The 24,739-nt window shown below is 48.4% G+C and overlaps 1 protein-coding gene across 1 annotated transcript; it reads left to right on the forward strand.

The window, feature by feature from the left end:
• Window positions 1-674: 674 nt before the first annotated feature.
• On the forward strand, window positions 675-24,075 carry CA1H13orf42 (chromosome A1 C13orf42 homolog). Its single transcript, XM_030333644.1, has 4 exons — window positions 675-1,091; window positions 20,088-20,235; window positions 22,496-22,736; window positions 23,901-24,075. The coding sequence occupies exons 1-4, from the start codon at window positions 675-677 to the stop codon at window positions 24,073-24,075; spliced, it is 981 nt and encodes a 326-aa protein (XP_030189504.1).
• Window positions 24,076-24,739: the final 664 nt, after the last annotated feature.

Here is a 24,739-nt window from a genome sequence, read left to right on the forward strand (position 1 = left end):
AGGGCGAGGCGCCTCCAGGACGCCCGCATGCCTGCTCAGGGCCCAGCTTATCGAAGATCTGAGAGCCTCCTGCCAACGGCCCTGGCCGCGTCCACCCTGGCCTCTCTCAGGGGACTGGATTTTACCTCAAGCAACACACGATTTTTGGCTTCGTGGTGTTTCTGCAAAGGAGGATTTCATTTTGGATGCGAGGCGTTCGGGACCAGAGCCAGCTCGGCCAAGGTGGAGATGTGAAGGTCCGCGCCAAGATCAAATCGAACGGAGTGAGACCGCGTCCGGAAGTGGAAAACGAACAGGAAGGAAAACAGCTGAGCAGAAGCAGCTTTGCCGCGCTTTCCGCATCCAGCTGGAGCCTTCGATGGAAGAGCACGGAAGGTATTTGCATCCGGTGGTGCTTGAAGGCAGCCGGGGCCCTTGCTTTTAAACTCCCAGGGCACGTCCTTGTATTCCCGTGTGGTTGATGGCATCTTGGTCATTGGATGTAAACGTCCCCCCCACGAGAGATGCCCCGGCTGCCCGCCTGACCGAGCCCACACTCTCCGGGATTGCAGAGACCCGAGGCCTCCTGGAAGGCGGATGGCGGGAGGCCCGTGCGTTGGCACCCCTGCCCCCAGCTAGATCGAGTGGCAGGGCGCAGGCGGCTGGAAGGCACCCGCAGAGGGAAATCGAGCACCATGCTCAGAAAGCTGCACTCCCTCTTTAACCCCGGCCCGCAGAGGAAGGCGGAGGTGGCCGAGAGTGCCTTCTACGACCGAGCCGGCCCCGCGGTGAGGCTGACCCTCAGCAGCTCCATGTACGTGGTGGGGGACCACGGGGAGACGTTCAGCGAGTCCTTAAAGAAATACAAAAGCACCGGCAGCATGGACACCAGCCTGTACTACCTGCAGCGGGAAGGGGACCGGGCGTGGATGTACTCCCGCACCCAGGACTGTTTGCAGTACCTGCAGGATCTGCTGGCCTTGCGGAAGAAGTACCTCTGCAGCCTCCAGGACCTGAAGCCGCACGGCGCCCAGGGCGTCTCCTCTACCTCCTCCAAGTCTTCCAAGAGGGCGGAAAAGGCCCCTGGCCAGTCTACCTCCCAAGAGAGAAAGGTAAGTGCTGTTGAGATGTACACTCTGGATGAGAATTCATCCAAGAGCCTCGGACGCCAGTTGGAACCTGGTCTCTCCGCCCCCATCCACACACAGCCTAACGAGTCTGCACATTCGGAGCAGTGTCTCAGTCATCCTGAGAGGATTTGCCGCCCCCTCCTCCGACTGGGGAAGGGTGGCTGGTCCCAAGCTGATTCTTTTCCGGGAGGAGGCGATGGGGAGGAGCAGTTAGCGGTATGGACAGAGCAGCCTGCGGGGAGGGCTTGGGCCTCGGTGCCAGGGGGTCCCGCGTTTGCATCGTACCTCTGTCATTTACCGCCCGCTTTATGGACGAGAGAGCGCTCGCGTGGCCTCCAAAAATCCCGGGGAAAAGTGACATCTTCGTGAGACCTAGATGGTTTCCAATAACCAGGCGTTTGGCTGCATGGGAGCCAAGCAACTGGGGGACTTGTTCCACCTCCACCTTGGGCCCCGGGTGTGCTGGGGACTCAGGCACAGCCTCGAGGGCCCGTGACATCCAGGAGACTGCCTTGCTGGGCCCTGGAGGCTTCAGGCCTGGGCGCCCCATGCGGGAAATTAGTGCAAGAAGTAACTGGCAGTTATCTTGTTCGTACCTATTGTGGTCTTTGTACACATCATCTTTCTTGGAGCCATCTAGTAATTCTGGAAGGTCAGGTGGGAGAAACTCCCATGTCACGGCAGGGCAAGCCGAGACTCGGTGACCTGCTCTGATAGGACCTCCAATTCATTAGGGGACTCATTCCTTCATTCCTCATTTTTTTTCTTTTTTCTTTTTTCAAATGCCTGAGGTTTCAGGCTGTTTTACGTTCCCATCAATTGCTTCCCTGACGACTGCACTCTAAGGTGCTCAGAGCGGACCTGCCTTTCCCACGTCCGGTTTCCCCCCAGTGGGTCCTGTGAGCTGAGCAAGCCTCATTAACGCTGAATGACTGATCGGTCTGCTCCCAAATCCCTAGGGCTGGGCCTCGCCCGACTGGTTTCAACTGTCTGTATTTTGCCCCCGGGGTGGGCAGTTGAAATAATCACTTCAACTCCCAAAGTAGGTCAGCGTCCCAGTACCTAGCCTTCCGTTCCAGGACTGACCCTGTGGCCAGCCAGCTGCAGATTTGGGAGCCAGACACCCCTCCTTCGGGGTCACCTCCCATGACAGAAAGGGCTGCGGCGCGTTCTGGACTCCCTTCCAGCTTCGATACCCTGAGGGGTCTAGGCCCTGGTTAGATTCCCTCCAGGCACTGCATTTTCCTGAAGGGATGGGGTTCTCTCTTCGTAAAGCCTCGTTCCCTACGTCCACGCGCTCCTCTTCTAGTTCAGCTGTCTGAAGATACAAGAAGGGCTGAGGGGCAGATCAACCAGCTCTGGCCGAACGGGAACGGCTGTCAAGGGAATGACACGGAGCGTGGACTTCCTCAGGAGGTACCTCTTGCCATGGTGGAACCAGAAAAAAAAAAAAAAAACAAGTCTTAAACTGGCTCTGAAGGCAGTCAGCTAAAACTGAATGTTAGTTCTGAATGTACCGGCTGTGGGCCTGGGTCAAGCTCAGTTGGCCCCTCTGGGCCTCGGTTTCTGCAGCGTACAAATGGAAATGAGAATATACCTTGTGGGGAAAAAGCAAGAGCCTGCCTGTGACAGACATAGGTGGTCCAGTGTTTACCAACTCTGAAATGCAAGGTGTGGGGGGCTTTTGAGCCACCTGCAGACAAGTGGTCTCCTTTGTGGCTCCTCAAGAAAGAGCTATATATATGCTGGGTGCGCCGGGGGAATAATGGTGTCATCTCCGTGGCTAGCAAGTGTGGCCCGTGGCTGCCTGGCTCTGTGCGTGGCAGGGGCAGGGGCCCAGAGAGCTCCTTTCTTCCAGAACTTCATCTGATAGGACCTCCTGTGTCGGTAGAAAACGCCCGCCGATGCTCGGATTCAGGGCGAACACCGTTCGCTTCCCTGACTCCCTGCTGTGGGTGGACTTGTGTCTCCCCAAAATCGTGTGTTGAAGTCCTGACCCCCCCCCCAGGACCTCAGAAAGTAAACTTATTTCGAAATAGGCTGGTTACAGATGTAATTAGTTAGTTAGATTGATTGCAGGCATTAGGGTGGGCCCCTAATCTGACACCACTGGGGTCCCTATAAGAAGGGGAAGTTGGGACCCACACATGCACACGGAGACCCCCAGGCGAGGTCTGGAGTTGGCTTCCACAAGCCGAGGGCCCCCCAGAAGCTGGGTGGGACCTGGGAGTGCTTTCAAAGAGAGCCTTGCGCTGACAAGATCGTGGCCTCAGACTTCTGGCCTCTGGACTGAGACAGTAAGTTTCTGTCGCTCTAAGCGGCCCAGCTAGTGGTACTTTGTTCTGACAGCCCTAGGAAAAGAGGCCAGCCCTCCATAGAACTAGCTGTTTCTCTTCTCCTCCATTAGTCTAAACACATCTGTGTTCTGGCATTTATCCCCTCCTTCTGTGGTGGGTTAGCATGTGCGTCTCCTCTGGGGGACGGCAGCGACCTTGGGGAGATTGAGGAAGCGGACACGGGTTCTTCGTCGTTTTTCTGTCCGCAGGGCGCAACAAGGAATGCTTCTTGGTCACTTAGGGATGCTTTGTAAACTTTAAGTCTGGTCTTCTGTGCGTAGATCCTGGAGGGGCTGGCCCCCACGTAGGGAGCGGGCAGTGCTCTCTGGGCATCACGGCACCACGCAGACTCCTCTCCCTCCCCACAGACACCAGCCCCCGGCCTTGGCCACAGAACTTAAGGTCCCCTGTCCGTCTCTCTTTTCCGGAAAGATAACGGCTTTTAGGCTGTTCCTTTTAAAACTCCCAGCAAGAAATATCGTTTAGGTATTGACCCAGTTGACTCAATAACAACCAAAACAAACATTTCATGAAACGCACGCATTCCTGTTCTCTGTTTGGTCCTCTGATTTTTTTCAAAACCTTCCATAGTCTTCTTGTCTGTTTTTGACGTTGGTCATGACACAGTCACTTTATTTCACAGGCTACTACAGGGTCAAGACCCACAGTTTCGGACACCCCAGAGTCAAGGCATTCCAGCAGGGCCTGTGGAAATGTCAACAGTCTCTAAGGTGTGATGCAGCAGGGTGCCAAATGGTCTGTGGTCCCAGCGCCTTGGAGATAAGAGAGACTGGATGTACCCACGTAGATAGATGGGAGGAGGAAGTGAGCACAGGCCAGAAGTGAGGCGAGCCTGGGGTGGGTGTGGAAGCCCCTCCTGGGTCCCTGCATGGGGGAGGTCGTGGCCAGGCTCTGCGACAATCTGCTCCTCCCTCAGAATAGAGGATTACAAAAGTGAGCAAAACACACATTTTGCAACATTTTGAAATCAGAACAAAAACCCCACATCTGAGGACTTTTGTGTCAGTCTTGGGTATGAGCTGTAGTTTGAGACTCACTGTGTAAATGTCCAAGTGTTAGAATTTCTGACACATGGGCACCTGGGTGGCTCAGCTGGTTGAGCGTCCAGCTTCAGCTCAGGTCATGATCTCATGGTTTGTGAGTTCGAGTCCTGCATCGGGCTCTGTGCTGATGGCTCAGAGCCTGGAGCCTGCTTCCGATTCTGTGACTCCCTCTCTCTCTGCCCCTAACCCACTCACATTCTGTCTCTGTCTCTCTCAAAAATAAATAAACATTAAAAAAAAAAAAGAAAATAGATGTTCTTCCTGGGGCACTTGGGTGGCTCAGTTGGTTGAGCGTCCAACTTCGGCTCAGGTCATGATCTCACAGCTCATGAGTTCAAGTCCCGCTTTGGGCTCTGTGCTGACAGCTCAGAGCCTGGACCCTGCTTTGGATTCTATGTCTCCTTCCCTCTCTGCTCCACCCCCACTCACATTCTCTCTCTCTCAAAAATAAATATAACATTAAAAAAAGAAGAATTTCCAACACAGTGCAAAATTCATGTGGCAGAAGGAGAGCCTATTTGAAATGGGTCCTGTCCTGGAACATAGAGTTTCTGAACCAGTAAGGTAAAGTCACTCAACCCCCTGCCCTGGGCACCTTGGGGGTTCCTGCCAGTGAAGACGAGTAGTGCCGATCTCTTCCCCACACCGCCCTCCTCTCCCACCACCGTTGCTCCTCTGCCACAGCCCAGGCACCATTAGGAACAATCTGCAACTATTCCTGACTTCTAATCATCCTCTAAACCCAATATGTGGAGTATTAGCCCATTCTACAGGTGAGAAAACGGGCTCAGAGACAGTAAGCGATTTATGTGAGGTCGTGCACCTGATGAAGAGAGAGCCAGGATTTAGACCCAGTGTGTGTGTGTCTGAGCTCACACTCTGGTCAATGTAGCCACAGCGCGTCTCAATCAGAAAACGTATTTTGAGCTTGTATAATATACATCGATGGGGGAGTGTGCACCTCAGGATGAGGTAAGCAGGCTTCTCTATCCTGCACACCTGGGTCAAGGGGAGTCATCAGAGAGGAACCCGCGTCCTACTCCGCCTGGATTTTGTGCTAGGATAAAGCTCTCTCATGGGAGCTGGGTGGTTTAGTACTCCCTTGTCCAGGAGAAACCTCGGCCAGAAGCACGCCCAGAAGGCACGTATCAAGTTCTCTCCTCCCCACAATCCATGAGTCAAATTCCCCTCCATCTCCCTTCACCTTCCCTACACCTGGCTACTTCTGAGTCCATTTTTATTCTTGGCCTCTGTAGCATTGAAATCCTGAGTTTGTAGTGCCTACTCTCATACAAGGAAGAAGGCTGGGGAAACAGTGTGAGCACAGCTACAATGGGAACTTCACGATGGGACGGATGTGCCCTCAAATCATTTCAATAGAAATAGATTTTCATTCTTTCTAACTCATTCTACAAAGTATCTCAGGTGAGCCCCATACCAGCAGAAAGAGTAGCAGCAGAAACTGACAAGTTGGGAGAGACTAAAACACCAACAGAAAATCAACATAAAAACGCAAAAGACTACACAGATTGTACAGCTAACTCAGTGACTACAGATGAGCTTTAGATCTGGCTCTGCACCTCTTGGACGCTACAAAGAAAAGAGAGCTAGACTCACTGTACAATTCTGAGAGGAACAATCGTACCCTTTGGTTAGTGGAAAGGAGATTTTCCCCAGCTTTAAGTCCCCAAATTGCTCATATGGGACCTGATGAGAAAACCATGTGTGATGTGGTTTGTAATACCCTCAATCGTGTTTACATAACAACTCATCAACAGACGTGTCCTTCCTTCCTTCCTTCCTTCCTTCCTTCCTTCCTTCTTTCCTCCTTCCTCCCTTTTCTCTTTTTCTTCTTTCTTTCTTTCTTTCTCTCTCTCCTTCCTTCCTTCCTTCCTTCCTTCCATTCTCCATCAATACATATTGTTGTCAGGAACAGGGTGTGTGCCAGGAACTGTTGTAAATACAGGCGAGCAAGTCAAAGTCCCTGTCCTCATGGGTGGTCACTCTTGTGGGAAAGCTAAGGCACTAAACCAGTGCACCTGTTTCTGGTGGTGACTCCTCGGAGCCCCCGCTGTGACAGCCCTGTGCTGCATCTTAGTGAGGGTCCAGAGAATGGCGCCTGGGTACCTAAGTTCTGCCCGTCCCTTTTGGACCCAGCAGAGAATTCAGATGCCAGAGGTGTGGGTGAACCCCATGCCCTCCCAAAGATCTTTGTCCAAATCCTCTGAAGACGTGGAGCACTCACAAGAGAAGGTTTGCGAAAAGTAAAAAGCTGTCCTGTTGTGTTTCTTGCTATTTTTCCCTCTCATATCCGCATCCCTGAAAGTGAGTTGCTCCCCTCGCACTCTGTTTTGGGGTCTTGCCTTGGACATGACTGGCCTCTGCCTCTGTGTTTCTCCCCTCCCCTGGTTCTCCAGGAAATTTCTTCCAGCTGCTGGGAGGGGCTCTGGGTTATTTGACTTCTCTCTTTCCACTCCTCATAAAAACCACTTCTCTCAGCTTGGATTTATTTTTTGAAATAATAGCTTTAATTTACATACCATGAAACTCACCCTTTAAAGTGCACTACTGAGTGGCTGTTAGTACATTCGGAGTTGTGCAACCCATCGCCACTAATTCTAGAACATTTCATCACCCATTTCGGCTTTTTGTGTGTGTGGGTGGCAAAATAAACATAATATTTACCATTTTCAACATGGCACTTCTTGGCACCTTAAGTGAGTGCTTTTTAGTGTCCTGATTATGAGTAACGAAGTGTATTGCAATTAATGAATTCTTAAGAAATTGACTGTTTCTCTTTGGATGATTTTATGTAAATGTCTTTTAAAGAGAAATGTGGGCACCTTTCAAATTGCTAATTGTCAGACAATAACCAGAGTTCTTCACACTAGTTTTTCATGAATTTCTCCAAATGATTGTTTACATAAGCCCATAATAATTCACCCAGAAGACTATTAAGCCTGAGTTAATATATTTCTTAGAACACTTTATGAAATATATCAGTAGTACACCAGAAAATGAATCCATTAAGAGGTCAGGGAGGCTCTAAAAAGACTTCAGTTAGGAATCAGGAGAATGCTTTTATACAAGGTCTGACAATTATTTCTTTATTTCTTAAAAGATAAAAGCCTTTTCTCGTAGAATAAACTTTAGAAAGCTTTACCACGTTAGCCATGTTTTCAGTGTAGAATTCACTGGCAATGAAGCACATTCACAGTGTTGTGTAGCCCACAACTATCTATCTCCAGAACTTTTCCGCCATCCAAACAGAAAGTCTCTACCCAAGAAACGATAACTCTCCATTTTCCTGCTCCTCCCACTCCTGGTAAGCCCTATTCTGCTTTCTGTCTCTCTGGCTACTCCTACTCTAAACATCCCGTATAAATGGAATCATACGGTATCTGTCCTCCTGTGCCCGGCTTCTGTCGTTCAGCATGTTTCCAAGTTTCATCCATGTTGCTGCATGTGTCAGAACTGCCTTCCTTTTGGACAGCGGAAGAGCCTGGGTTTTGATGGGTGGTGAAGAGGGACAGTTTGAGAGTAGGCTAACTCTGACCAGAGTGCTTGTTAGCATTTGGGGTCCTCACTGAGGACAGCTCCCCACACCGTTAGGGCCAGATAAACAGGGAAACAGCAGGCATCCTTCCCTGTATGAGAATTGGGCCACGTAAATGGATCCCAGTCTAGGTGGAGCACAGAGAAGAGCTCAGGGAGGCTGGCCACACACTCTAGGCTGGCCCAAGGAGGCCATCGGGGGTAGGTTGCGGTGCCCCATGGAACACTGCCCAGATGATTTGGGCTGGACATTTTCTGAAGCCAGGAATGTCAGTCCCCCACCACGGCCAGAAGAAATGTTATTAATTCTCCTGTGGATCATTTAGTTCTGAGCAGCTTGGATTCCTGATGTGTCTGCCTCGACGAACTGGCTGCAAATGCACACCCGTCCCTGCACCCTACCTCACCCTCCCTACCTCACCCCAGCCAAAAAAATTCGTCTGCTACAATGGTTTGAAAAGAGCCAATGGAATTCTAGAGAATGACTGCCCAAAGTGATTGATGTTTATTTAAAGTAGTTTTATTCTGGCAATAGTTTGTTTTCAGAATCAATTTTCTATTGAGGCCATGCAATCCTGCCTCATCGAATAAGACCATGTCAACTTTTGACCACGTCAAATAGAAGATTTTTTTTTCTCCTCTATGGCAGGAGGAGCTGAATCCAATTCATCTAAAAAGACTCCAAGTCACCCGTGTATAATATGTCTGTATAATTTCATATGGGACAGAAAGCAGGTTCTAGATCTGTTTTCACACCTCTAGGGATTATTTTTCAGATCTGTGGGGAAGACTTTATGCAAACGGTGATATTAAAATGCAGGTTTTCTGTGAGCATCAGTTACTGGGAAAGTCTCTATCACCTGGCCTAAGTCTGGTTTGCAGATTTGAAAGGCACTACTAATTCGATATGAGCTGCAAAGAATATTCTATTTTGCTTGGCAGAGCTCTCCACAAGATGACAAACAGTATAATAATGATTGATAACAAAGCGTATAATTCCTGTAGCCCCTCTCAGTCAGACCACAAGACGGGTAATTACATTCCCCAATCTATTTTCCAGGCATGTGCTGTTTGCTCAGCCCAGAAATAATAACTTCCTCCTCCTTTTTTCCTCTCCAACCACACTCTGTACACCTGGCTACCTTCTTGTCTTTCAACAGCAGAGAAAGCACATCCCCAGGAAGCCATTTCTCACATCCATAATCTAAGACAGTGCATTTCCCCTCCTCCTGTGTCTGACCCGCATCTCAACACATAGCACTCAGCCCCCAGCACTCAGCACTCAGTACCCAGCACTGTAATTGTCTGTTCATTGGCTATTTCTGCTACTGGCCATGAGCTCACTGAGTGGGGCCACTGTGTCTTGTTTACCTTTTTATCTCCAACCTCCTGCACGGCTCGAGGCACGTAGCAGACATTCAATAAAGCAACAACCTGAGAAACTCCGACTGTAGTTTAAGAAGGTTTAAGAAGAAAGTTGTTACAAAATTCGGTGGCGGATCTAGAAAAGTAGTAGTTCTGTTGCTTTCGCCGAGTGCAAATGTATCTCTTATTTTTAGAGGCGTAAAATATAGTTTGAACATATTCATGTGGAATCACATCCTAATAATGAAAACATCCAGTGTGTAATGGGTCAGAGTTCACCATCAAAAGGACACTTTGGCAAACTTAAAAAAAAAAATGTTTGGATGATAAGATTATATTTGCTCATTAGATGAAATTTATAAAATGCAGAAGAGTGTAAGAAATAAAATAAAAACAACTTGGAATCTTATTTAGAGTTAGTCACTATACAATGTTTAGGTAGATTTTCTCCCAATCATTTATTTTCTGTATATTTGCCCATATGTATATTAGGGCTGTCTGCTAAAACAAAGGATGCTTATTTAAATTTGAATTTAAGATAAGTGATGGAGTTTTTTTTTTAGTATAATTATGTCCATGCAATATTTGGTACGTATTTATACTAAAAAATTATTCATTATTTATATGTGAAATTGAAATTTAATTGCTGTCCTATAGTTTTGTTTTGTTTTTGTTTTTGTTTTTTTGAGAGAGAGCAAGAGTGTGAGTGGGAGACGGGCAGAGAGGAAGAGGGAGAGAGAGAGAATCCCAAGCAGGCTCCATGCTGTCAGTGAGGAGCCTGATGTGGGGCTCGAACCCACAAACTGTGAGATCATGAACTGAGCCGCAACCAAGAGTTGAACACTTAACTGACTTGGCCACCCAGGCTGCCCTGCTGCTCTGTATTTTTATTTGCTAAATGTGACAACCCTAATGTATGTGTATGTATGAATGTACTAAATTTGATTATGCCATATACTTCTTAATAATCTCCTTTTAGTTAACATTGCATTTTGTGGATTCTTTCCCTCTCATTGAGCGTTTCTGATTATTTCATTTATTTGAGAGAGACAGAGACAGCATGAGTGGGGAGGGGCCGAGAGAGAAGGAGAGAGGATCCCAAGCAGGCTCTGTGCTGTCAGCACAGAGCCCAAGGCGGGGCTTGAACCCACGAAGACGAGAGATCATGACCTGAGCCGGAACCAAGAGTCAGATGCTTAACCGACTGAGCCACCCAGGCACCCTGGTAGTTCCATTTTTAAAAACCCAACCCTTCTGTCAATCAGCAATGTATTTTGCCATGAAGGGGGAAGTGAGAATCCACCCTGAATTTTCCCCAAATGGCAAAGTTGCCCAACACCGTTTATTGACAAGTCCATCCCTTCTCCCACTGGATTGTAATGGCTCACTTGCTGCACGTGTATGCTTTGTACTATGCGTCAAGGTTATTAGTTCAGTTTAATCAGGCGTCTGTTTATAATTGTGAGCCAATTTTTGCGCTCTGTGTTTTGTTCAAGTGGAATGATCATTTAGATGACACGTAAGGTGAGCGGCTACCAGGTATTGGCAAAAGAAACAATGGTCTAAAAATGAAAAAGCAGTGAGGAAAAAGACTAAGCCTATGAGCCCGTGAGTCTACAATCTCCAATGTCAAAGGCAGAAGATGTGAGGCTACGCTTCCAAAACGATTGCAATGTGTGGTTATGATAGGTAATGCCAAAGCTGAGTTACACTAGACTTGGTGATGAACTTTTTCCTGCTTGTTATCTCTTTGGGCTGACTTTCTCAGCTCTCTTGTCTGCTTTGTCAATTTTTTTTTCTCCAGCTCAGGCAAGTGTGCCATTTAGCTTATCTGTTGAAAACACGTATGTGGGTATATGTATGTATGTAATTACATTTCAATGATTATACTTTTTTTTCATGTTGCTTTTTCTTTGCTTCTCAAAGCTTCAGTTATGTATCATAAACACCCATTCTTTCTTTACAACCTGCCTCGATTATGGGTACACACTTCCTTAGGTGTTGGTGGAATATAAAAGGGATAAGGTAAGTATCACTTTGGACTTGGTCTTAAATATCCATTCCAAGGATTACAGAAGGCAGAGAAGATGTGTAAGAGATTTTAGGGTTTGGCCTCAAAAGCTTATTATTATTATTATTATTGGTAATGTTAAGTTGCTTGTGGATAAACTTGAGCTGTTTTGTATTTAATTTCACCCAGCTGAATGGCCCGAGGAAAAATGATCTCTCCAGTCCAGACTAGTTCCCCATTTGATCCTGGAAATTTCACTGTGATATACTGACATCCGTATTCCCAGGTATTATATGCTCAAGAGAGTATTATCAGTACTCCACAAAAATAAGGAGTACGGAGTTCTTAAAATTTGCCAGTTGAATCCTAAAGGACACATTAGTAACATGCAAACCGATTCAAGAATGCAAACATTAGGTAATGGCACATATGTGGCAGCATATATTCGTTCACTCAGTGAATAATTACTACCCTGTGCCAAGCACTGAAATACGTACTCAGCATTCATAGGTGAAAAGGCAATCTGTCTGCCCGGACACAGCCCAGGGTCTCAGGCTGCGGTCCTCACCATCATTGTCTGAACCACACTGGTGTGTTGACGTTCCTTGGCAGAGAAACAGGTAGAATTTCAGTCGGAGTGGTGGGAGTTGTGTATATCCCGCAACCTATCTCATGTGGGCAGTGGCTGGTGGAGAGCATCTGTCCCAAGAGTCTTATCTGTGAGTGTTAATTGCCGAAGTATTGCCAAAGAAGAGGTTAAAGATCCCTGGCCTAGTGTGCTACCGAGGACATAACACAACTTGCTGCAGTGGACTATTCACTCCAGACGGGACATGTGCATAGACAGGCTACGCCTAGGTCCGTCTGCCAAAGGGAGCTGGCCCTCCTGAGGATGTGAAGGGGACACGCAAACAAGTGAGAGGAAGGTAGATGTTTAGTGGAGGCCCTCGTGGCTTTGGGTGGGTTTAGAATGTCCCCCGACTCTAACCCCTGACAAACGATTGCTGTTTACAACTGGAAGGTCAATTAGTAGAATCCAGACCTCTTGTAGACAAGAACTGAGAGGTCCCAGAAGAAAAATAACAAATCGGAGAAACCCAGGTACCCAGATGGCAGATGAAACCAGGCAGGGTGGCAGCTGATACGAAATGCAGAAAAAATATCATAAACTGCACTGGGGGACTCAGAAGTTAAACGGGACCTGCCGTGGAGTTTGGTTTGGGAAAATGCCAAGGGCTCTATCTGGGAAAAGTAATCTGAGACCCAGGCCTGGTGTGAGGGGGCCGTGGTTCAGGGAGGCTTGGAAAATGATAACCCCAAGGCCGCTGGAGGTGGAAGGTGAAAGGCAAATGGGAATGGAGTCGGCAATGCAATCCGGATGCTTTCACACCGGGTTCCTTCTCCCTGGGGCTGCTGTGGGGCCGAGAGCGAAGTAACATGAGCCCTGCGAACTGGGGCCTAAGCAGGTGCAATAGGAAACCGTTCCAAAGAGGTAGTTAAGAAATTCTGGGCTAGAGGGGTGCCTGGGTGGTTCAGTCCGTTGAGTGTCTGACTTTGGCTCAGGTCTGATCTCACCGTTCATGGGTGTGAGCCCCGCGTCGGGCTGTGTGCTGACAGCTCGGGGCCTGGAGCCTGCCTTGGATTCTGCGTCTCCCTCGCTCTCTGCCCCTCCCCCACTCCCACTCTGTGTCTCTCTTTGTCTCTCAAAAATAGATAAACATTAAAAAAAAATTCTGGGCTAGAAAAAAAGTCAAGACTGGGAGCGAAGCAATCCTTTTGTACCTGGCCTTTCAAGTTCAGAGAGGGAACAGTAACGGTATTGCATCTCACCCAGGGGTGCTGACGATTCATGGCCCATTTTGTACAACTACCTCCTCGTAAAGTAGATTTTGCTGCGATATTAGTCTGCAGCTTGAACCCAGCACCTCAGTTGTTGCCATTCTTGTGCTATCACAGAGAATGTGATAGTACAGGTGGCCTTTAGAGGCCTCTAGTAGAGGCCCACGGAAGCTGTGGGAAGGCAAAAACGAACAGCCAGAATCGGTCTGGGCTTAAACCAGGACTTGAAAAGGCCCAGGGAGTCCAGACTTGGAGCTTAGCCTTGGTACTCAGAAAACTCACGGCAGCATTCATTTGGAGACATGTACAAGTGTACTTTCCAAGGTACACCAGGAACTCCGTGGACCAAATCCTGTGTAACTGGCTTGCCAGGTCACTTGCTGCTTACCATGCTCTCCAGAAGGCACAGACACAGAGAGCCGAGTGCTTGCAGTTAGAGGCCTACCCCAAGCCGGGGTATTATTGACAAAACGCAAAATGACGTATGCATATGGCGCTACCTTGAACAGCAAAAGACTACGAAGAAGCCAAGGATCTGACAACAGGAGACCGTGGTTTCTTTTGATGGTGGGTCTGCACACTGGAGCCCTAGGTAGTCTACCAGGGATGAGGAGGGTCTCTGTCTACTGCTGGGAAGGCAACCTCAGGACACAGTGAATGAAGAAAGCGATGTTTACAGAGGTATGGTGTGGGCTACCTTTTGTTTTTTTGAAAAAAGTGGGTAAACACAAGTATAAATTCACATTTGCTTACATTTTCAGAAACAATGGAGGGAGAAACAAGAAACTTGGCATAGGCGCAACATGAAGTGTAGCGGAGGGTGAATGGCAAACATTAAACCCAGGAAGCAAACAAAGTTGCATGAATACAAGGAGAGGGAATGCCTCCCCAGGAGGTGATTTTAGGTCAAGTTTGGGGACTGGGGGGGAAAGGTAGATGTTGGGTAGACCCCTGTGGGGGATGTTGTATACTCCCTGTTGGCACGGGAGCAGAGGGCGGATGGAGTTCCTCTACTTGGCCCTCTGTGTGCGGAGGACACAGATGAACCTGGGCCCTGAAATCCAGGGCTTCTGTCCTCTTTCTTCGATGACCTGTGCTCTATCCCTTGGAGTCCTGTCCCTCGTGTCCTTGTCTTGACAGAGACGTTCCTGCCGGCTCTTGCAGAGCCAGGGTGCAAGACTGGCACGTAAGATTTCTATCCTAAATAAGACCCTGGGGTGGGGATTCATGGGTGCTCTTGTTCCGTCCCTGATGCCGGGACCGCCATCGAGTGGTGGGTCTCAACTGCTGTGTATTAGAATCACTTGATTGTCTGAACTAACTGGTCTGGGAAAGGGCCAGGTACAGGCATTCTTTAAGAGCACCCAGGAGATTCCAATGTCCAACTGGAATTGGGCTCACCTGTTATGGAACCACCCCGACAGGGGTGAGGGAGAGGTGTACCATCACCATCTCCCAGGCCAGTCTCTCAGACCCATTCCAGGAATGCTGCTCTCACTTGCAGGGACGGAAGACAGGGCTAAGGAAGGAAGGAAGGAAATCAATTATTTATTCATTTGTCTTTATTTTATGCTCCTACTTTATTCCATGAAGGGTTTGGGGGTAACTGCTGAAGGCAGTTGGGGCAAGTGGGAGAAGCTGTCCTTTAGCATGAGACTTGGTCACACAGGTCTGTACGCGTCAGCCACAGATAATGTCACCAATGTCTCATTCTCCGGACACTGCAGGATCCAGAAGCTCTTTGAACAGAAGCAAGTTTTATAACGGCAGCGCATTGGATGGCCCGGCAGAGACCCCAGAAGGGGGACCTGAAAGAGCAGACCCTCCAGGGCTGGCCGAAGAGCGTATTTGTTAGGCATATTTGCCCCCGGAAGGCAATCACTCCTCAGCCTGGTAGAAAGGGCAAGGCATGGGAAGGAGACCTCAGTCTCAAATCCTAAAGCTTGTGGTTTGGAAACAGGCAATAGAGTTGAATATTGGGAATGAACCACACGTGTGGAGGTAAAAGGGCCCCGTCCACTAGTTCTGATGGACAGAAAGCACAGTGGCTAAGATGGTAATACATATAGTAGTGATTTATTTCTTAATTTGTAAATGTGATCCTCGAAGGACAGTATGTGACAAGATTCTGGGGATGTCCAAGAGGCCACAGTCAAGGACACATATCAACATAACTAATGGTGGTGATCTCATTGGTTGCTGAGCCTTTGTTAGTTAAGACACCAAAGCTGACTCTTTTCTAAACTCTTTAGTAAATGAAAGCAGCTAATCCAGGTGGCTCTGAGCTGCTGGCCAAAGTCTACTTCCTGGAGACACTGCGGAATGAAGAATTTAGATCATATTGCAGGGTGACCCCCCACGAGAAAAGAATGCCATGTTCACATGTAAGGCTGAGACACTTGCGTTAAGCCAAACACTGATGGAAGTTGCTGCCAGAGATTCAGAGGCGCCCTCTCCGTGGGTTCTGAGATACAAAGACCTACAGACCTTGCACTCCTATTAAATACTATTTATCCTTCCTTTAGGGGTTTGGTTCAGATTGTGTGGCTTTCTCCATTCATCGTTTCTCACTCTTTCAGTTCACAAAAAAAATCTCTAAAATGTTATGTGTCATAGAAGAATTAGGTTCGGGATGAGGACCATAGAGGCTAGAGGAGAGAACCGTCCAGGAGAGGGGCGGTCTACCTGGAGAATGAGCTGACCCGGCCAGTCCTGATGGATGAATAGGAACCGGCTCGATGAAATATTCAAGGCCGAGAGACCAGTAAGAAGAAACACAGACAGGACAAGAATATTGACTTGCCATCAGAGATGAGCCCTCCTGTCACCGGCCTGCAGGAAGGGTGCACAGTGATGTGGCCTGCTGGGCTCATACAGACTGCCAACCAGCCCTTCAAGTTTTAGTCCTGCGCTCCACCCCCAAGCCTTGGTGAACCTGGTGTTGCCAAGTCTGGTTCATTTCCCATTCCCAAGGGTCAAATTGTACCCTTTTTAGGTGCTTGCCTGACCCATGATGCTCTGGAGGGCTGGTCCCTTTGCTCTTTTACATCAGCTCCCCCCTTCAGTTGCTTAGCAACTGACAGAAGCTTTTGGAAATCTCTCTTTCCCCGATGGCCCCTCTCTTCTTCTCTTTGTCAGGCGTTTCTTCTTTCCGCTCTCCCTTCTTTCACTTCAGTGGGCTTGTTGAAGGGGGAGGAATAGGACATGTGGATAGTTGTCCACTTTTAACAGAGAAGATTCAGGTCTATGTTGTGCTTCTTCAAAATTTTCCCAAGGAAAGCACCTTACAAATATAAAAGGAAAAACTCCTTCTATTTGAAAATGTTTTCTAGTACTACAAAATGCATACATTTTACCAACATCTTGTATTTGTACATACAGGTGTCATCATTTTAGTTCCCAACATTCCAGTCTGTAATTTAATCCTATTCACTTTTAATACCATCCCCTCTTTAAAAATGCCCACGTATAGCACAATAACAGATGCATGTATCAATGGCACAGAATAGAGACTCCAAAAATAAACCCATGGTATTATGGTCAATTAATGTACGATGAAGGAGCCAAGACCACACAATGGAGAAAAGACAGTCTCTTCAATAAATGATGCTGGGAAAACTGGACAGCGACATGAAAAGTACAAAACTGGACCACTTTCTAACACTGTACACAAAAATGAGCTCAAAATGGATTAAAGACCGAAATGTGAGACCTGAAAGCATAAAAACCCCAGAAGAGAGCACAGATAGTAATTTCTCTGACATTGGCTGTAACAACATTTTTCTAGATATATGTCCTAAGGCAATGGAAACAAAAGCAAAAATCAACTTTAAGATAAAAACTTTTTGCAGTCATGAATTTATTTTTTTTTAAATTTTTTTTTCAACGTTTATTTATTTTTGGGACAGAGAGAGACAGAGCATGAACGGGGGAGGGGCAGAGAGAGAGGGAGACACAGAATCGGAAACAGGCTCCAGGCTCCGAGCCATCAGCCCAGAGCCCGACGCGGGGCTCGAACTCACGGACCGCGAGATCGTGACCTGGCTGAAGTCGGACGCTTAACCGACTGCGCCACCCAGGCGCCCCGCAGTCATGAATTTAAAGAAAGACTAGTCTGGGGGCACCTGGATGGCTCAAGGGTTAAGCATCCAACTTTGGCTCAGATCACAATCTCAGGGTTCGTGGGTTCAAGCCCCGCATTGGGCTCTGTGCTAACAGCTTGGAGCCTGGAGCCTGCTTGGGATTCTGTGTCTCCCTCTCTCTCTGCCCCTCCCCTGCCTGTTCCTGCTCTCTCTCTCTCAACATAAATAAACATTTAAAAAAAGAAAAAAAAAACCTTTGCACAGCAAAGGAAACCATCAACAAAACAAAAAGACAACCTACTGAATGGGAGAAGGTATTTGCAAGTGATATGACTAATAAATTGTTAATATCCAAAATGTACAAAGAAATTATACAACTCAATACCAAAAAAACCCCCCAAACAATCCAGTTAAAAAATGGGCAGAGGACACAAATAGACATTTTACCAAAGAAGATATACAGATGGCCAACAGACACATGAAAAGATGTCCAGCATCACTCATCATCAGGGAAATGCAAATCAAAACTACAATGAGACACCACCTTACACTTGTCAGAATGGCTAGAATCAAAAGGACAAGAAACAACAAGGGTTGGCCACGATGTAAAGAAAAAGAAACTCTTGGACCCTGCTGGTAGAAAGGTAAGTTAGAATAGCCAATATGGAAAACAGTATGGAGGTTCCTTAAAAAATTAAAAATAGAAGTACTATACGGCCCAACAATTCCGCCACTGGGTATTTACCCAAAGAAAATGAAAACACTAATTTGAAAAGATATATGCACCCTGGTGTTTATTGCAGCGTTATTTACAATAGACAAATTATGGAAGCAATCCAAGTATCCATCAATAGATGAATGGATAAGGAAGATGTGGTATGTGTGTGCACACGCTCACGTGCATGCACACACACACGCACACACACACACTGGAATATTACATGGCCATAAAAAGATGAGATTGTGTCACTTGAGACAACATGGATGGACCGAGAGGGTATTATGCTAAGTGAATAAGTCAGACAGAAAGAGACAAATACAATACGATTCCACTAATATGTTGAATTAAAAAAAAAAGAAAACAAATGACCAAACAAAAAGCAGACTGAGACCTAGAAATACAGAGAAAAAAACTGAAGATTGGCAGAGGAAAAGGATGGGGCTGGTGGGCAAAACGGATGAAAGAGAGTGGGGGACACAGGCCTCCAGTTCTGGAATGAGTAAGTCATGGCAATAAAAGGCACAGCACAGGAACACAGTCAATGATAATAATGTAATAGTGACGTAGGGGGGACAGATGGTAGGTACACTTGTGTGAGCACAACATAATGTATAAACTTGTCAAATCACTATGTTGTACACCTGAAACTAATGTAACATTGTGTGTCGACTATACTCAAATAAAACAAAAATAAATAAAAACGTTCACCTAAAATAACTCTACACATGGTGAAAACAGCTCAGGTTAACACACATTGTCCCTTTTGTCCCCCTCTCTGAGTTTTCTTATTTCCTAAATTCCTCAGACAGCTTATTAGTTCACATGCTGATTCTGTGCCTTTCATTGTGAGTTCTCCATGGAGGTCTGCCATGGTGCTTGAATTTCCATGTTGGTCCTTGGAGGTTGTGAAGATGATGGTGATGAACCAGATCACGAAGAAGAACAAATCAGGACAGAGCCTGGAACCCAGTGAGGCATTCAGTAGACTTCTTTTCTTTTTTTAAAATATTTTTTACATTTTATTTATTTTTAGGAGAGAGAGAGAGAGAGAGAGAGAGAGACATAACACAAGTGGGGGAGAGGCAGAGAGAGAGGGAGACACAGAATCTGAAGCAGATTCCAGGCTCTGAGCTGTCGTCACAGAACCCCATGTGGGGCATGAACCCACGAACCACGAGATCATGACCTGAGTCAAAGTCAGACAGTTAACTGACTGAGCCATCCAGGCGCCCCTCAGTAGACTTCTTTTAAACTCTGTATTTTATTATGTCTTACACTTTTTTTTACTGTTTATTTTTTAAAGAGAGGGAGAGCATAAGTGGGGGAGGGGCAGAGAGAGAGAGAGAGAGACAGACAGACAGAATCCGAAGCAGGCTCCAGGCTCTGAGCTGTCAGCACAAGAGCCCCATGCAGGGCTCAAACTCAGGAACTGTGAGATCATGACCTGAGCCGAAGTTGGAGGCTTAACCGACTGAGCCCCCCAGGCACCTCTATTCCATATACTTTCCAAAGAATCATGCTAATTTCTTTTCAATTTATTCCATGACTTGAGTCCAAATTTGGCCACCTTAGGTACTGACAACTCTTTTAGAGCATTTCCAGTACATCACGCCCTTTCTTTCCTACTGCGAATGTCTCATCGCCTTCCGAAGGAGCTTCACGATCCCCTGTTTATCAGCAGGGGAAAAGGCCAAAGGAAGACTAAGTATTTTGCCTCCAGGTCAGTAACAGTCCCTGAGCAAGAAAGAGGTAGATCTTATTATTTGTCTCTCGTTGAGGTAACTGGACATCCACTGACCTACGGCAATCGTGGAGCAGGGACATCCACCTTCCCCTCACAGCGCACTTACTCAAATTTACCTTTTAAGTTCTGCAAATTCATAACTTCACATACATTTAGTTTCAGCAGCACGGAATTCTTTTCAGCGGTTGTGGTTTGCTTGCGTGTGGGTGCTCAGAGGCTGGCTCAGGCTACTTTCTCTCTCCTGCCCTTCACCTCTAGCAGAAAGCAACCGCAAAGAAATACTCCCAGTTCAGCGCGGATGTGGCGGAGGCCATGGCCTTCTTTGATTCCATCATTGCAGAGCTGGATACAGAGAAGCGGCCGCGGGCCGCCGAGGCGGACCCTCCCAATGAGGATGTGGACTTTGACGGTGAGTGCTGGCCGGGGGTGGGGGGGAGGTGAGGGGGGGAGGATGGACTGGGGGGGTGTGATGGGGGGGGGGTCTCTGGTGTGGCTAGAAGATGAGCTACCAGGAATCTCACCTCCCACTAGAGGGAAACTCGCACCTGCACTCTGTAGCCCAGCCTGGGGCTCGCTCTTCTCCTCGGGGCCCTTTGCTTTAGTTGTGCCAGCGGCCAGCACCCAGCCTACCCCTACAACATTCGCAGCCATATTTGGACAAAAACCCCTGGCAGTCCACTGGCCCCAACTGCGACAAATGAGTCAAGAAAGGGATTGGAGGGGCGCCTGGGTGGCTCAGTCAGTTAAGTGCCCGACTTCGGCTCAGGTCATGATCTCGCGGTTTGTGGGTTCGAGCTCCGCGTGGGGCTCTGTGCCGACAGCTCAGGGCCTGGAGCCTGCTTCGGGTTCTGTGTCTCCCTCTCTCTCTGCCGCTCCCCCACCAGCACTCTGTCTCCCTCTCTCTCTCTCAAAAGTGAATAAACATTAAAAAAAAATTTTTTTTAAAACATAAAAAGTAAAATCTTTAAAGGAAGGGGATTGGAGGGGGAGCTGGTGTTATATGGGTGCGAAGACAGAGTTTCAGCGTTGTAAGGCGAAGAAGGACTGGGCAGCTGTCCCTCAAAAATGAGTATATTCCACGTCCCTGAACTGCACGCCGGAAGACGGCTCAGATGGCAAATTTTATGTTATGTGTATTTCACTACAGTTTTTGTTTTAAGAGAAGAAAAAGAAACGGAGAAACTGTTTAAAAAACTGTCGACTCTGCCTGAGCGAGTTTGGCAGTGTCCACACCGGACTGACTGATCCTTCGTCTGGTTTGTCCCCGCTTCGCCCAGCACCCCCTCTGACGCCCTCGGGGTCAGCACTCTGTGAGGACGCGCAGGGCAGGACAGGGCCAGGGAGCCCGCCTAGGCCAGCCTGGGTCTTTGGAGAGAGAGTGAGGTGAGGGCCGGGGGTGATGCTTCTCTCCTTGCCAACGTGTGTCACTCACTGGCTGTCTCCTGGTGGAAAGCAAACGATTCAATCACATTCATGAGTTCAGCCCGCTTTTAAATTCCATTACTTAACGGTCCGTTTCTTTTTCAGTTTATTGTATTTTGAGAGATAGCACACGCAGAGGAGGGGCAGAGAGAGAGGGAGAGAGAATCTGCACTGATGGTGCGGAGCCTGATGCAGGGCTCCAGCTCAGGAACCGCGAGATCATGACCTGAGCTGGAACCAAGAGTCAGACGCTTAATCGACTGAGTCACCCAGGCGCCCTGACTGTCAGCTTCTTTAATCTTTGACTTGCTCTCCCTGGTGTAACTGATGGCAATTTTTTTCAGGGGATTCCTGGCTCCCGTTACGGAGGTGCTAGCTTTTGGTGCCCATACTAAGCAATGCTTGAGCTTTTTATCTAATGCTCAAAAGACCGTATTCTTGTGGTTTGCCATTGCTCCGGGCCCAAAAGACCTATATCTGTGAAATTCAGGTTCTCATTGGGTTTGGTGGGATTTCACAGAAGGTTACCCCCACCTCCCCCGCCGGCTCACTGTGCCCTGCAGGCTAATCCGCCCACCTTCCTCCTGGACTGCAGCCCCTCGGTCCCTGATGGAGGCCAGCCCTCCTCTTGGGAGTTGGACCTGGAAACCCAGGACGCTGGCGAAAGAACAGCAAAATCCACTGAGGATGCAAGTGTTACCTTCCACAATTTTTGAATGAAAAGGACATTATGGTTTTCTCTCATAACAACAGCCCTATACGTTCATTGTTAATCTAATGAATCAAATGATACACCAAAATACAAAGAAAGTAAAGAATATGGTCTGTAATACTACCACCCAGAGATAATAACCACTGTTAAACTTCGGTCTATGTCTTTCCTTTCCAAAAGGTTTTAAACATACACACGCACACACACACACACACACACACACCCACGCTCACTTAATTAAAAACAATAGGACCTCTGCCATTTTGTCATCTGTTCTTTTCACTTAACCATTTATAATACATCAGGGGTTGTCTTTCCATGTCAGTAAACATAGATGTATGTCTTTATTTTTAATGGACACATAAATATCCCACCATATCCCTACCCTATCATTACAGGGTCAGATCATCCCCCTCTCACTTGCCTTTCCCAGCCTTTCTAAGAATGTGCTGTTGTAATATAGGCATTTGTTGTGGGTTCTCAGCCTGGTTCACCCTCTCTTGCTCCTTCCCGGGCCCCTGCTTGTCTCTTCCAGTGGCCACCAGCTCCCGGGAGCACAGCTTGCATTCCAATTGGATCCTGCGGGCACCACGCCGGCACTCTGAGGACATTGCTGGGCACACCGTGCACGTGACAGATAGCCAGTTTCGAAGGAGCGTGGAGCGCAGGACCTTCGGCACTCAGAGGAGGCTCGAGAGGCACCCCATTTACTTGCCCAAGGCTGTGGAGGGGGCATTCAACACCTTGAAATTTAAGCCCAAAGCCTGCAAAAAAGAGTAAGTGCTTGGACCAAATGGTATAACTAAGATGTTTTCATGTCCTCCAGACTCCTGGGGTGGTTCTTCAGGTGCCTTGAGTCCCCGTCCTATATAACAAAAATTATTCTTACAGATTTTGGGGGAAGGAGATCTTGGCTAAAGATCTTTTTTTTCCCCGCTAGGGCTGCCTGGGTGGCTCAGTCGGCTGAGCGTCCAACTTCAGCTCGGGTCATGATCTCACGGTTCGTGAGTTCGAGCCCCGCATTATGTTGTCAGCATAGAGCCCGCTTCGTGTTCTCTGTCCCCTTCTCTCTCTACCCTTCGTCCACTCGTGCGCTCTCTCTCTCACTCAAAAATAAATAAACGTTAAGAGTGTTAAAAGATGTTTTCCCCTAGTCTATACATAAACTCCAGCCTGGGTCACTGTTGTCTCCTCCCTGTGACTTCAGCTCTGGATCTGCCGGCCTTGCCTCTGGCCTACCTGGCCCACATGCTTTGTGCCACCCTCTTTCACTGTCGCCCCCCAGGGCCACGGACACCCTGTGTGCTACGAATTTTTTATGAGAGTTTGGGGTTGAGGAGGGCAAAGCGCCAAGAGGGAACCAACACCAGACTAACCAGACGCCCCTGCCTTGGAAAGGCGTTGACCTGACTTAGCTGGAGAACTTCTTGCTGGCCGGGCTCCCTCTGGCCACTTCGCCACCATCTCTCGGCCTCTTTCCCTCCAGATCCAACCCTCCCGAGACGAGTTCCCATGTTTAGCCTCCAAATTCCTGTGACCTACTCATTTGGAGCAGTCAGTGCTCTCTTGCTCTGGCCACTGCTGCCCATGCTGCAGGGACCTCACCTTTCACAGCAGAAGGGGGTCTATCCGGGTTGGGGTTTGTACGAGAGCCATTCAACTCTGATGGATTCAGAGCTTTTCTAAATAGCGCTTTCCGCCCATAACAATGGACTATGTAATGGAGATACTGAAACCAGGGCTCATCATCCAATCATCCGTCCTTCCCCTTCAAGGCCAGTCTGGGGTCCAGCCCCCATGATGATACCGCTTTGTCCGCCACAAGGCCCAGCCCTGGGGGGCATCTGATGGTCTCCGTTGGAATAGTGGATCAGAGCATGCCTTCTCCGTGCAGCCGGTCAAGCCAGACTTAAACCCTCTGCCTCATTCCTCCCTTCCAGCCTGGGGAGCCCCAGACAGATCCTCCTCAACTTCTCAGGAGAAGACACGGAATGGGATGCGGAGCCCTTTGGCCTGGAGTCCCTGGTGTCTCCAGGGGAGGACTACCACGAGACAGAGAACCCCAAAGGGCAGTGGCTGCTTCGAGAGAAGCTGTGGGAACGGACAGTGCCCTGAGGCCCTTCCGGCCATTCAGCTTGGCTCAGGCTGGGTCCCTGAGAAGGTGGCTACTTTCAGGGCAGCACAGGTGTTTGGCAGAATCAAAAATGGAAGTCGGAACAAAGTCAAGCCCACGAGCCCATCAGCACTGCCCGCCGGTGCCCGGTTAGTGCCAAACACACGTGCGGTCTCCCAGAGGACCTGCCCTAGGAGACTCTGGAGCCGGGCTTTCCCGGCATGGCAGGTTGGCAGGTAGTTACAGCTCGGCTGGACTCCCAGCAGGGAGTGGGAGTATCCAGGCTCACTCCCTGGTCTCCCCTGGCCTGTTTCAGTTCTCTGTGCATCTGTCCGAGTGGCTTCTAACACTGTGCTCAGGACAGGAAAGGAGCCCACCCCTGGATCTCTGGCCAAAGTTTTCAGAAAGGCGGCTCCTGTCTCTGCGGGGCTCAGGAATACCCTGATCACAGAGATTGCCTTCCTTTGTGCAGAACACGGTCCCGGAAGCACCTCCTTCTGCACTAACACTTTGACGGTTCTAGACATTTCTAGAAACATCTGCTGGATTACACGGAAGATGGGGCCAGTGCCCTGGCATTGGGAAAGAGTGTGCCAGGGCCCTGCCTTGGGACCACACTATCTCTCCAGCCCCGAAACCCAGCTCTCCTTCCCACAGGTGGTGGGC

The sequence above is a fragment of the Lynx canadensis genome, chromosome A1 (assembly GCF_007474595.2).
Source record: "Lynx canadensis isolate LIC74 chromosome A1, mLynCan4.pri.v2, whole genome shotgun sequence".
Classification (NCBI taxonomy): Eukaryota; Metazoa; Chordata; class Mammalia; order Carnivora; family Felidae; genus Lynx; species Lynx canadensis.